At 41.4% G+C, this 15,008-nt stretch overlaps 1 protein-coding gene across 2 annotated transcripts in view; it reads left to right on the top strand.

Annotated features, from left to right (window-relative positions):
* SLC31A1 (solute carrier family 31 member 1) overlaps window positions 1-15,008 on the top strand; it is a 31,714-nt gene extending 16,706 nt beyond the window's left edge. The window contains exons 2-6 of one of the 2 annotated variants that reach the window (XR_003790677.1): window positions 5,785-5,948; window positions 6,457-6,529; window positions 7,901-8,069; window positions 9,568-13,189; window positions 13,488-15,008. Coding sequence is in view for 1 of the 2 variants with exons in the window: in XM_029201832.1 (XP_029057665.1) it covers window positions 5,817-5,948; window positions 6,457-6,529; window positions 7,901-8,069; window positions 9,568-9,769 (576 nt within the window). In the remaining variant the exon portion in view is untranslated. Of the gene's footprint in view, window positions 1-5,784; window positions 5,949-6,456; window positions 6,530-7,900; window positions 8,070-9,567; window positions 13,190-13,487 lie in introns of those variants that run through there. The other variant, XM_029201832.1, reaches the window with a different exon arrangement.

Below are 15,008 nucleotides of genomic sequence, written 5' to 3' on the forward strand. Positions count from 1 at the left end.
CCTTGGAATTATTTTTATTATCAACAAAGGCACAAAGTTAGAAGAGAAAATGGTAGCCTTAGTTTTATTGAAGGATTTTTAAAAGGATAAAATCTAAGTTTTCTTTCTTTCTTTTTTACTTTTTTTGATGGTAGTGGTAGTGATGGTGGTGGGGTTTTGGCAGTTATTCTCCAGAGTTCTGTCTTTATAAACCTGCAATTGTAGCAAGTGCCCTGATCAACTCCTATCACCTGCCACAATTTAGTCTGGGGAGAACTCTGTGTGTGTGATTTTTAAGGTCTTTTCCATTTCCTTTTTTCTTATTGGCCTGACTTATCTTCTCACTACCTCTACTGCCTCATTTTACTGAACTGTTTTTAGTACACTGATACGGCAGAACTTTGGGAGTCAAAAGTTTTTGCCAGTTCTGGCTAGAACCTGTGTAAACCTATGATTTACTCAGCCTGATACCTTTTGGAAATGAAACTGGTGTAAGTATCCTTATGATTACTGCACCTCAAGAAGGACACAAACCAAGGAAAGGCAGCTAAAATATCCAAAGCATGGTGTGGTTATATTCGAACAATTATGACCACTTTTCTGCCAGTCAATTTGGAGTAAGAATATGAAGCCAGGGCCTAGAGGATGAGTGGAACAACATCATAGCCATCAACAGGAAGGGTCTTCCCCATATATATTCATCAAATTGTATTTCCCTTCCCTGGGAACTACTACATTTTTTTCTAAACAACTCCAGTGTATTGGCCTGGAATGCCAAGTTATGGAGAGGCACTTAAGCCCTATTTGTTATTGCATTATATCAAAGTCTCCCCTTTATTCCTGCATCTCCTTTACCACCTCCCTCCCCCAAAGAACAACATAAGTGCAGAATTCATAAAGCCATAGGAGAATTTCAAAGTTCACCTATAGAGGCACTTGAAACAAAGCCAGAGCCATATCTCAGAATATCTGCTGGCCCCATACAGGTCATAAAAAGGCAGGATTAGTCCAGTGAAACTTGATCACATGAACATAGCCCATAAGCATGAGTCCCTGTTTATGGTAGTATATTATCTTTGACCTTGAATTTCCCCTATCTGTGCTTGCCAAAAGCTTGTGTCATCAATCATAAATGATGACTACAGAAAGCAGAAGCGTGACTAGATAGATTTCCCTTTGTTTAATGTTTTTACAAATCAAAAAAGGATCATGACCCTAATCATTTTTTAAAAATATTTATTTATTTATTTGGTTCTGCCGGGTCCTAGTTGCGTCAGGCAGGCTCCTTAGTTGCAGCACGTGGGCTCCTTAGTTGTGGCTCGCCTGCTCCTTAGCTGTGGCACGCGAACTCTTAGTTGTGGCATGCATGTGGGATCCAGTTCCCTGACCAGGGATCGAACCCGGGCCCCCTGCATCGGGAGCACGGAGTCTTATCCACTGTGTCACCAGGGAAGTCCCGACCCTAATCATTTTAAGAATAAAAACTTTCTTCCTTATCACTGAAGTCAGGAAAGACTGGAGGCAGTCTCCAAAAGAATTATCTGAGACTCCAGATTACATCTGTCTGAGCTGGAGGAGAGGGCCCATGTGGCAGATGTATGACCACTTCTGTGTAGTCTTTTTGTGGGGTCTAATCTCCATAGTCCCTATGGATTATTGTTTCTTATTCATCATTGTGCAATACCAGGAAAATAAAAGAGAATTTGAAGTTTAGACTAAACCTGTTAGAAGTAAGGTCAGTGCTAAGACTCAGAATGGGTATCAGAATTTAGCCTTCTTGCTAATTCCCTAACTTCTGTCTATAAATTCATATTCATTTTTCTAGAGATGCTAGATTTTGCAAAGAATCTGGCCCGCTAGATTTTGCAAAGAATCTGGCCCTCTAGTTAGGCTGTACAATGCGTGTGTTGGGGGAGAGTGTTGGCAGGAACAGAGGAAACTTCTTTTTCATGATCCTCAGAAGTAGACTGAGAAGGAATTAGACCCTTGAATACAAGGAAGTTTTGAAACCTATTTTTATAAATACTGCACCATACTTACTAAATGGAGGAAAGGGGAAGGCAGAAAGAAGTGCAAAGCTATATGGCATTCAATGTAGAATGTGCCATTTCATTTTCCATATCTAATAGTATTCAGGGCAATACAAACAAGTTGGCATATAGCCAACTTAAAGTACCCAGCTGAAGTTAAATGTTCCCTAAAAACTGAATACTGTAAAGCCTTCCTGAGAAATAAACTTCTCACCTATTTCGTATGAACAAATTTCCATAGAAACTCATACTTGATTTTTTTCTATAGCCAATTCCTAGACCATTTCTCTTCTATTAACTTAAAAATCAAAGAAGTTTTCTATGCTAGAAGGAGCTATTATGAGCTATCCACATGTGTCGATAGTCACTTTGTGGTCTCAGGAGACAGGATAGGCAGAAAGGGGCTTGAAAGTGGTCTTGGCTGGCATACTCTGCAGGAGAGAAGCTAACAGAAAACTGACATTTGCCTAGGATTCTGTTATAAGAAATCCATTGTTGGGAATTCTCTGGCGGTCTAATGGTTAGGACTCCTTGCTTCCACTGTAGGGGACCGGGGACCCAGGTTCAATCTCTGGTCAAGGAATAAGATCCCGCAAGCCGCATGTCACGGCCAAAAAAAAAAAAAAAAATTAAGATAAAGGCTTTTTGTTTTTTGTTTTGTTTTTGCCGCAGGGCATGCAGGACCTTAGTTTCCTGACCAGGGATCGAACCAGTGCCCCCTGCAGTGGAAGCACGGAATCTTAACCAGTGGACCGCCAAGGAAGTCCCCTGATAAAGGTTTTTTTTTTTAAAAAAAAAAAAAGAAGAAGAAAGAAATCCATTGTCCATCGGCAATGAAAGGAAATAGATTCTATTCCTGCTCTATTTCCTAGTATATTTCAATGTGAAATGTATCCTACAAGATGACATTTCAAAATAGGTGCATACTTTGAAAGGCATTCTTGAGATTGGGGCATATGAATTACTGGGTCACTGATATGTCTGAAGAGATTTGATTACAGATCTTCACTGAGAGGTGTCTCTGATTGGTAATGAGGTGCCTGAACAATTAGGAACCTTGGGTCTTCAAAAAAACCTGTTGATGGGAAGACTATAAAAGTTTATCAGGGAAATCAAGGGTACAAATCTTAAGTAGTTTCTGGTGCTGTCTTCTTGCCTTTTTAATTGGCCTTTTGCGTTTCATCTTATGCCCCAAAATGAAAATTATGACTGTTCAGTTTCCCCTTCTAGCTTTTAGCCTTGAAGCTCCATGAGGAAAGAGTCTATGTCTGGTTCATCTCTGTATGTCCCTCAGTCTCTTACACCAAAAGGCACTCCACCAATATTCACTGAATCAAAGGTCAGGATTCATGTTGATAACATGAAATGAAATTATCCTTTATGGTTTTCTTATGATATAATCATTTTCTAGACCCTTATTAGAAGAGAACAAAATTTGTGACTTCTACTCTTTATGAGGATGTGCTATCAATTTTCTTGGCAGGCAAAAGTATTTTCATTCTTATTTCACTTCATTTGCTTGGTTCAACATCATAATTTATGATCACTCAGATACCAGTGATCTCTCCATCCTACTATGTTTCTTTATCTGAAAACTGCTGTCCTCTTACCATTTGTTCCATCATTGAAACTTTGTGTGTGCTCTCGCTTGTTGATTATTTGTGTGTGTGTATGTGTGTGTGTTTTGTTTTTTTTTTTGCTGTTCGCTATAAAACCTTTGTGGACAAAGATCTTATTGTGTCTCTCTTTGTACCTCCAATCTAGTCCCTTTATGGCAATGGTATTAATAATACCAGCTTGTCCAGCTCCCCAATTATGAAGTAATAAATTGTCTGGCATGAAAGTTATTTAAATTCAGAGTTGAATTTTGATTATCGGTAACTGATGCTTTGCCTTTTCCTTTGCTGGAAATAAGAACCTATTTTTTTAAATTAATTAATTAATTTATACGTTGGCTGCGTTGGGTCTTTGTTGCTGCGCACGGGCTTTCTTTTTAGTTGCAGGGAGTGCGGGCTTCTCATTGCGGTGGCTTCTCTCGTTGCTGAGCGCCGGCTCTAGGCACGCGGGCTTCACAACTAGGCACGCCACAACTTCAGTAGTTGTGGCACTCGGGCTCAGTAGTTGTGGCTCGTGGGCTCTAGAGTGCAGGCTCAGTAGTTGTGGTGCACGGGCTTAGTTGCTCTGCAGCATATGGGATCTTCCCGGACCAGGGCTCGAACCCATGTCCCCTGCATTGGCAGGCAGATTCTTTAACCACTGCACCACCAGGGAAGTCCCAATAAGAACCTATTTTTTAAGCTTGCTGTCATAGTATCATAGGATAGGAGTTGAAGAGGGGAAAATAGATGGCTGAATATTTGTGCTTTTGATTAGGCATCCAAGACTCCCTGAATCTGTATAAATTTCCTATCTAAAGTATGCTTTTCAACCTCTTAGTGATACTACCATATTACCCTGTTTCTTTCCATCACAGCACTAATCGCCTCATGAAAGTGTTCTGTTTACTTTATTGTTTCTCCATCCTGTACCTTGTTTGTCTTATTCACTGTTGAATTACTAGCACTTAGCTCAGAGTTTGGTGTGTGTAAGAGCTTGATAATTAATAATAAGAGGCACACTTAGGCTCATGAACATGAATATCTACTTGGAATTTCTAAAGCACTCTTTCCTCCACAAACTGGAGTTGAGGGACACTTAAGAGAATCCACCAACACCTCCCTCTCCACCTTCCTCAACTTCCCACTCCCCACCCCAGCTATAGGAGTTTTTGCTCCTTGGATTATGTCTCAGATGGACTTTTGCAGTAAAATAGTGAAGTGATAGTAAAGACACAAGAATGAATGTGCAGGTTGTCTAGACTTAATTTAATAGCGAATATCCAATTTATACCTTGTTTTCAGTGTTCTCAGCTCTAATGCCCTGCTGGGATTGATACTGTATCTAAATTCAGGGCACACTGCTTGCCTAGGGCAGCAATAAACCTTTTCTTCTAATTTAAATTAGATGAAGGCTGGTTGTCCTATATGTGAAAATGCATTCTTAATATCCTGATTGAACACAGGCCATCCAATTAGGTGAATTATCTTGAAATACTTGCTTTTTATCTACTGACATTTATGATTAGAAAAGCAGCTAAATTTCATTAATGGCATGAATTTGTCCACTATTACAAATTGTTTCCTGCAACCCGAAGAAGCTACTTTTCTTCTCCTTATCTCATGTTTAAATTTGAACATACATTGAACATATCTAGTAAAGGAACGATTCTGCAGAATGAGTTAGGTTTCTGATAATGTATAACTGATTCACTTTGCTGTACAGCAGAAACTAACACAACATTGTAAAGCAACTATACTCCAATAAAAATTAGTTTTAAAAAAAAGAGTTAGGTTTCTGAAACCCTACGTGCAAATCCCTTTTGCCACAGTCTCCAGAGGTGATCCCTATTAGTACAGTTACTTCTCTTTCCATCTGTAGATTATAAAAAATAATTCTGAGTAAAGAGGCTAGGAGAGCATCTATTCACTGGCTGAAATACCACATAGACAATTTATCAAGAATCAAGATTTGGGGACTTCCCTGGTGGTCCAGTGGTTAGGACTCCGTGCTTGCACTGCAGGGGGCACAGGTTCGATCCCTGGTCGGGCAACTAAGATCCTGCATGCCGTGCGGCTTGGCCAAAAAAAAAAAGACAAGATAAAACATCGTGAAGATTTTTTTTTTAAATCAAGATTTTGTATTTTTAATTATTATATGTAATTCTTTTTCTTAAAAGAATCTTCTGCTGACTCAACTTTTCCCGGAAAAATGGGCCATTTCCACCACGTGGGGATGAGCATGGGGATGAGCAGTGGGGACGACAACAGTACCATGGCACCTTCGCACCATCACCCGACCTCTTCAGCCTCCCACTCCCATGGTCACATGATGACGATGATGGTAAGTGCCACAGGAGAGGCAGCCCAGGCCCTTTCCCACCCACGTGGGGAATAGAGATAATCGAACTTTAGGACTGGAAGATGATTATCTTTAAAGATCAATTTACCAATGAGAAAAAACTAAGGTCGACCTAGAGAAGTCAAGTGATTTGACCAAGATTATATGGCAGGTTAGTTTCAGAGCCACACCAGAACCAAGATTTCTATGGTTCTTTCTTCAGTATTCCTTTCTGTCAAAATTGACCTTTTTCTGGATTAAGTTCTGGTCTTTTACACTTTGTGTAGAAAAGAGAAAAAGACAAAAGTTGATGGTGGGGACAAAGGAGAATACATGTGGAGAAGTGCCTGTGGTTAATACTATACTATAATGAGGGAGAAAGCCTCCCACTTCAGTGAATGCCTCTTATTACCCAGAACTGCTACTTTTAAATGTTCTAAGCTTCTTGACCTGAAATTCTCATATAGAAGCTTCAGTTGTTTCTAATTGACACGTTTTGGTTTCCTGGCAGCCTATGACCTTCTACTTTGGCTTTAAAAATGTGGAACTATTGTTCTCTGGTTTGGTGATCAATACAGCTGGAGGTGAGTAAGCCATCAGGTTTTGTTTGAAGGTGACACTCACATGAGAGACAGTGACAGAGAATCTGGAAACCCAACACCTCTTCCTGCCATAATTACTGAGTCATTATGGTTATGATCGTAACCATCTTGCTTCCTATTTCCTACCTGGAAGGTAAGGATACACGGTGCTTATTTTGGTCCTACAGTAAACCTCCCTTAAATAGCATGTGTATGTTTTAGAATTTCTGAAACATAATTTAGATACCAGGTAGGAGTCTTTTGCAGACCATTTCCTTTCATCTTTTTCCAGAGTGTTTCCTTGTTTGATAAATTATTGATCTTGGATATAAGACTATAGTCAAAGTTCAAATGACATAAAAAGCATTATATATATATACATACCACAAAATAACCCTAGCTTAAAAACTATTAATCAAGTACAATCCTTCCAGTTTACAGATAAATTAAACTTCAAATAGTGAAATGATTAGCCCTAAATCCCATAAAGTTAGATGTCAGAGCTAGGACAGGGACCTAGGGCTTCTATTCCTGCCTAATCCAGTTCTCTTCCTAGCTTACCAAACTGGTATACATCATTCCTGACTCTTGGCCCATCTTAGGGGCAGTCCTAGTTTTGGGGTAGCTAATCACCCAGTTTTTGTGTGTCTATAATGTTGAGTGCCTTAAATTCAAATTGCACAAGTTCAGTAGTCAGGTGGACCACTTTAGGTACAAGATAAATCTTTGGACCCACAAAATCAATTTGTTTTGGGAAGAAGGGAAGCATTTAATTCAGGTAGTATGTTAAATCAGTTTTGACTACATTCATATTGGTACCAGTGCTTCACAGTGTGAAAGACTTAGATTGAAACGCCCATTCAAGAAATTGTCAGCACTTTAAAATAAGTTGTTTTATTCCTCTTTTGCATATTCTACATTGTGTGTTTCAGTGTGACAAGCTAATTTAATGACATCAAGCAGCCAGACCAAAAGGTTATTGTTGTTCATTTTTTTTGTATCTTAATCAGAAAATGAGTATGATCTGCAGTGGAGGCAGTAGTCCTCACTGACACCATCTTAGTTCTTCTCTTCCATCTGTATGATTGAAGAGGTAACAATATAACATACTCTGAAATTAAGAGTAGAGAGTAGCAGTTTTTCAAAATTACCTGGCAGTCCAGTGGTTAGGACTCGGTGCTTTCACTGCCGTGGGCCCAGTTTCAATCCCTAGTTGGGGAACTAAGACCCCACAAGCCACGTGGCATAACCACCCCCCCCCAAAAAAAAAAAAAGTGTAGCAGTTTTTCTGTGTTGTCTTTCTAGCTTGGAGAGCACACCAGCTAATGAATTTGCATGTTTGACATTACCGCCATCTTTTCCCTCCCTACTTAGAAATGGCTGGAGCTTTTGTGGCAGTGTTTTTACTAGCCATGTTCTACGAAGGACTCAAGATAGCCCGAGAGGGCCTCCTGCGCAAGTCACAAGTCAGCATTCGGTACAATTCCATGCCTGTCCCAGGACCGAATGGAACCATCCTTATGGAGACCCACAAAACTGTTGGGTAAGAAGATTGAACAGATCCAGATGGAAGTTCTGGAGAGCTGAATTAGCTAAATAGGAAAGCAGCTATTTTATTAGCAACAGCCCTCTTCTTGAGTTAATGATTCTATATGACCTTGATCAAAACTGTTTTTGGAGGCTTGGGGTTGGGGGTCATTAGCAGGCCAAAAGAGGAATGATAGGAACCCTTCTGCTAATATGAACATTTATTCCAAATTTTAAGTATTGGTCACTTTAGAAGAAGGAAAAGAATCCATATTTTAACATATTAGCCAAAATAATAATAAACAAGTTAAGAAATTTCAGGTCAGGGTATAGAAGAATGGCAGACTCCAATTCATTCCTTTCTATAAAAAGTTGTACCTGCCCAGCTCTAGTCTCATTTTGTTACAATGTAAGACTGTCCTAATGTCTGTATTCCACCTAAGCAAGTATATGGATGACTATTGGTTTTTCCCACAGATTGGCAAATGCTTAAGATTTAGTTATAATAGAAATGTAGGTCTTAAAGCTAAACTGGAATTCAAGGAATCCTATAGACCAATGTCCTGCTCTCAAGTAAGCACAATATTATTTATTCCAATTGTATCAGTGATTGGGCTTATTGAGGGCCAAACACTGTGACTTAACTAAGGTGAGAGAACGAGTAAGTGACAAAGGGGATAAACAGCCAGGTCTCCTGATCCCTAATTAAAAACTTTCTACTGTACCACCCAACCCTCAATTCTATTTCCAATTTTTTTTTTTGGCTGCGTTGGGTCTTCGTTGCTCCACGCTGGCTTTCTCTAGTTGCGGCGAGCAGGGGCTACTCTTTGTTGCGGTGCACGGCCTTCTCATTGCAGTGGCTTCTCTTGTTGTGGAGCACGGGCTCTAGGCGCACGGGTTTCAGTAGCTACAGCACGCGGGCTCAGTAGTTGCGGCGCGCCTGCTCTAGGGTGCTCGGGCTCCAGTAGTTGTGGCATGCAGGCTCAGTAGTTGCGGCGCATGGGATTGGTTGCTCCACGGCATGTGGGATCTTCCTGGACCAGGGCTCGAACCCGTGTCCCCTACACTGGCAGGCAGATTCTTAACTACTGCGTCACCAGGGAAGTCCTCTATTTCCAATTTTTTAGAGTATGAACTCTGCAAAGGTGGAAGGCCTGAGAAAGTTCAGGCAAATAAGTATGGGAGGGTGTGGGTCATCCCTTTCAGTATCCAAGGTGGAGGTAAGTCAGCTTACTCCTCCTTCCTCTCCCCTCCTCCTGAAGAGCATTCCTCCTGCTGCCATATAATCATATCTGGCCAATGCTTATTAACCTCACAACCCTATCATGTTTCATTTCCAAGGACAATAAACAACCTGCAGAGACACAAGTACCGTGAGTTGCCAGGGTGGCTGTGACAGAGTCCAGCTCAAGCTGAGCTCGTGACTACAACTGTTGCCCCTTTCTCCTGATCTGCATGCAGAGCTGCCTGAACACACCTGGGGCCTGACTGTTGTGTCCCTGTTTACTCTCCAGGCAACAGATGCTGAGCTTTCCTCACCTTCTGCAAACAGTGCTGCACATCATCCAGGTGGTCATCAGCTACTTCCTCATGCTCATCTTCATGACCTACAACGGGTACCTCTGCATTGCTGTAGCGGCAGGGGCTGGCATGGGGTACTTTCTCTTCAGCTGGAAGAAGGCAGTGGTAGTGGACATCACAGAACATTGCCATTAACGTCTAACGCTATGGTGTGGCCTTATCGATTGCAGTGGAAAGCAGTTCAAGACTGGAAGACAGGATTCCAATCTTCTCTTCTTACTCCTTATCTCCTCACACACACGCACGCACACACACACACACACACACACACACGCCTGCTCAACAGAGGTTTAGCTAAAGTGGTAACCTCCCTGCCTTTTTTCCCTAATGAGCTGAGTTTCCCATTTCTCTTGAGGTGAAGCCACCCATGAGATGTCCTCTCTTCCCCCATTATCTTAGATCCAAGTTATATGTTCTTATCTAATCCAGGTAGCTTTCTATTCGATGGCTTGATCACCTGCTTCCTTTTTTAGTCTTCTGTTCTTATTTTTTAACAGTTTGCGAATTTGTTGGGTTTTTCCTGGGTCAGTGATGGAAATGGATTAACTTTAGCCAGGATTGATGGCAGGTGAGGAAAAGTCTTGCCCAGCTAAGCCCAGAGCCCAAACTTAACATTTAAAAATACGTTCTAGTCTTTGGACTCAATGAGTGGGAGACAGATTGTGCCTTTCCCTAGGTGTGAAGTGTTGCACTGAAATCTCTGTAGGGGGCAGAGAGGTGGTTTGAGACTGTATAAATACAGGCCCAGACCTTGCAGGAGTGTGCATTCTCGGGGGGCTGACTCATCAACTTGTGTTCCCACTTAACATTTTGATTAGAATGAACTTGTCAATCAAAAAAAAAGATGACAATCAATTTGAGAAAATAGATATTTTAAAATGAAACCATTGACATTTTACTTTGACTTGGCACCTTCGTATGTCACAACTGAAGTAAGCGTTTAAATAATTTTCTCCCATTATTGTTTTCATGTGTCTGCCTCTAAACCAGTGGTTTTCAAACTTCAGCATGCATCAGAATCACCTGGAGAGCTTGTTAAAGCCCTGATTGCTGGGCCTCGACCCAGAGCCCCCAAATTGGTATTTTTAACAAGCTCCCAGGTGATGTGCCTACTGATGATCAGGGGACCACACTTTGAGCATCTCTGCTTTAAACTGAGGGAGTATCACCTGGTGGGTGAGCTACCTGGTACTGGGCACAGGAATTTGACTTGCTATCAGTTGGTGGTGTTTCTGGGCTTAACTCATGTACTAAATGCTGCTGGTCAATACTTAATCATTCCACAAACATTTATTCAGCCCCAACTGTGTTTTTGTGCCCAGGCACACAAGCGCAAAGGGCTGTAGCCAAAGTAACTCTTATTAGCATGTATGAAATCACTGGTCCTTATTCTTAAAGATCTGTAATTTCTTGGAAATGGCTTGAAGGTTGAGAATCTTGGATCTGCAATGTAAATGAGCCAGTCATGGGCTGGAAGGGCAAAAGCCCAGCCCTCTCTTTGGAGAGGCCTAGGGTGTGGTCGGCTGATGGGCATCCATGCCCACACCAGACAGATCCTCACTCTCTGCGTGACCATCTTTGTTACCCTCGGGGGGACTTAATTAGATCACAAGTGGCCAAAAATACTTTCCTCAGTAAGAATCACATTGGATTTTTATTCTGTTGTTAGTCTACGCCGCAGTCTTGTCCCCAGTCCAGCCTACCTCTGTAACGTGACTCCTCCTGTGCTGGTCTATTAAATCCTGCCCTCCTTGGTGCTAGACTCCAGTTGTGCCTCAGGGCAGGGGAGACAAAACACAGCTATCCTGTTGGCCTCTTGTGGTTTTGAAGTTTGTACTTTCTCTGTTGGTGCCAGTTAAATATTGGAGGGCGAGAAATGTGTACTTCCGTGGCTTTGAGCCAAGAGAGGGTTATGAGCTTACTGGATCGAGCTTAAAATCTAAGAACCAACATTTAGAGTTTTATGTTTTTCTCTCATTCCAACCCCTTGTAGTGCTGATACTTAGCATAAGTAAAGGGAATGACAGGTACTGATAAAGATCCAACATTAAGGTACAAATAGCCTGTTATTGCCTCAGAAGCCAAGGAATAATAAAACCCTGAGAAATCAATGTTTAGTAGCGATCCGGGTACTCTCTAGAAATCTTGACATGATCTGTTATAAAATACCCTTTCAGGAACAGGACCTTATCAGTAAGGTAAGAAAAATCAAGGCCAGTTTAGACAAAATGCTGTGAATTTCAAACTCTCGGGAGAGAAACATCAGTTTGGGATAAGTCTTCAGGTATTCAAGATAGAGTCTCGTGAAAAACCTGAATTGTAGTGATCTTGAGCTAGGTTGTCAAAGGAAGAAACCAGCGAGGAAAAAAAAAAAGTAAAGCTTAAATTCTATCTTTCTTGAGCTCTTGGATCGTGATAATATAATGATCTTGTTGACTTTCATTTCTGTAACCCTGTTAATTTAGAATTTAGTGCCTGACTTCTTTGTTCCTTTTGAATCCAAATTTCTCTTCCTCCTGTTCACAACTATTAGAAGCTGTATCCCCATATCTTTGGCCCCTTATTCTGCTCTCCTTTTCCCTTTCTGTCTTTCAGTTTTTTATCCCATGTGTCTGGTTTATTAAATCTCCCTCACCCTCCTGATGCAGTGGATAATGCTGTGCAGTAGATGTGGATATAGATACCAACCAGAAGTTGTAAAACTTGATAGAGACCCTAAGCACACTTTGAGGAGCAATTGTCCCACTGGAATTTCTATAAGGCTGAGTAAGGGGCTACCTGGTACCATCCACAAAGTTACAGCATCTTAGGTGCCGTCTCCAATCTATGCTGGAAGAACACTCAGCCCCACACTGCCCACAAGCAGAGTCCTCTCTGTCCACCAGGGAATTAGAGATGAAGGTTTCTTCACTACTTCTATGGTAGGGTTGTCTGGAATTCCCTTTTAGGCTGTGGGGTACTGGTTTTGGGTTCTAGCCACAAGGGTTCCTTGTAGAAGCTGGAAAGGGAGTTAGCAGGGAGTACACTTTCATGTCATTTAATGTTGATCCTGCCCTCTCCAGCTGCTTCCTTCAGAAGATACACCTAAAGATACAGAGTCCGCATTTGATATATGCCTTAATCATTGGGTCTACAATTAATGTTGACTGTTTTAGATTGTAAGCTCCTGGAGGGCAGTATTGCTGTAGTAGGAATGTTTTAACAGTGTCATGTGCAGAAGAACAAATAATATTTTGATTTTGTGATTCTGTGCATGTCTTCTCCCCAGAGTGATATCAGAATAAGTGGTCTCATCATTGTTCACGTGGAGTCTGGTCATTATCGTCGGTTTTCAGATGTCCATCTGTCAGGTGGCGTGATCCCTTTATGTTTTCTCTCACTCTCCTCCTACTCTCCTACTCTACACGACAAGCCTTGAACATGCCAGAAGATCTACATGACCTTTTGCACAGGAGACAGGGTCTTCATGAAGCTGCAGTATCTCAGTATACCAAGGATTCCTGAATTGAAAAGCGAACTCGTCATATAATCGCTTCCCTGTGTTTACGCTGTCAGGTGAGAGGCTAGGAGTTGGCCCTGCCTGTCCGCTTTCTGCCAGAATGGTGGTGTTTTGTGCCTTTCCTGTTGGCCCCCAGATGGGCATCTTGCCATTCAGCACCACTCCTAGACTGTAGTGTGATGAACATGGGCTTTGGAGTCAGGTACACCTGGCTTTGACTCGTAGCTCCACCACTTCCTAGAAGTGTGACCTTAGGCAAGTTATTTTAATAATCCCTAAGCCTTAGTTTTCTCATTTATAAAAAGGCAATAATAGTACCTATTTGAATTAATCTCCTGATTATTGTCACTCCAGCTTTCAGGAAAATGAAAGGTACGTGCTTCTGGCTGCAGTTGGTATCTCTTCACAAGCACTTGACCATCTTCTTGGGTTTGGGCGACCCAGAAATGAACACTAGGACCTAAGAAATAAAGAATCGATACATGTGATTTCAGTGGTGTCAAAAAAGATTTACAGGGAATTCCCTGGTGGTCCAGTAGTTAGTACTGTGCACTTCCACTGCAGGGGGCACGGGTTCGATCCCTGGTTGGGGAACTAAGATCCCACGTGCCGCGTGGCACGGCCAAAAAAATAAAAAGATTTATAGCTGCCCAGATTTATTACTAATCTGGTAATTGCCTCATTCTTTATAAATAAAATAGCATGGATATTTCCTGAGAACTGAAACAGCAACCTCTCACTCTACCCCGAGGGAGTGAGACCTACTAGTGGGAGACCAGGAAAGCAGTGTAGCAAGGAGGTTTAGAAGCGCAGGTTCAAAAATCATTCTGCCCAGGTTCAAATCTCAGCTCTATCCCTTAACAGCTGAGAATTAGTTTTGCCTTTATAAAATTAGGTTAAAGTACTCACCTTGTAAGAGTTAAAGATTAAATGAGATAATCTAAAAGAAAATAAAAAATAAATGAGACAATCTGCATAAAGCACTTGGTACAGTGTCTTCCACCCAGATTCCTCTTGAGTATTGGTATCAGGAGGCACCATGTTTTCATGCTTCTGTGCCTGTTCATGCTGGGAAGTCACAGTGACATGTTGAAGCAGTCTTGTTTGATCCTTTTCTTTTTTTCTTTTGCCCTTCCAGACTGAATTTTGTAGGATTCAAAATAATCAAACTCAATTTCCTTATCTGGAACCCATTCTTGCTGTGTTTTCAAGATTAAGATAAATGAATGGAAGATCCCAGATAAAACTGGAAGAACAGAGGTTTTGTAAGAATGGTTGGAGGAAGAAGGGAAACTATACATCCTCCTCTATTCCTGCCTCTCTCCCACATTCTTACTTCCCAGACTTAAGCTGCCCCAGAAAGGCTGGGTAAAATCCTGCTAACAGGTCTCTTTGGAACTGATGATTCCAGAGGTTCTTGCTACCACAGTTAGCAGTTCCCAGCAGTTGAATTAAACAGTGAAAACAATAAGACATGATTCTAAATTAGCCTCTGAGCTGCCTGGCAGATTGGCTCGTCAGAAAAACTTAGGCGATTTGGGAAAGGAAGGAAAACTGGAATGACGGTAATACTGATACTCCACTGCCTGTCCTCCCAAAATTACACCCAAACTGGTTACAAAGCCATTCTGTAAAGATACTGGAAATCCACAACTTGATCGAGTTTATACAAAATCATGAGAATCTAATCTCCACAAGGGCAGGGATCTTTGATTTGTTCACTGATGTTACCAAGTGCCTAGAATGGTACCCGGCACTCTCAATAAATACTTGTTGAATAAACGAGTTAAACAAAAATCAGTGACAGGGATCAACTGGAAGAGTTCTGTTTAGGGTCTTTTAATAAAGATGGGAAAAATGATGTAGCAATTTAAT

This window comes from Monodon monoceros, unplaced genomic scaffold, assembly GCF_005190385.1.
Source record: "Monodon monoceros isolate NGI ecotype Baffin Bay Population unplaced genomic scaffold, NGI_Narwhal_1 Super_Scaffold_5, whole genome shotgun sequence".
NCBI lineage: Eukaryota > Metazoa > Chordata > Mammalia > Artiodactyla > Monodontidae > Monodon > Monodon monoceros.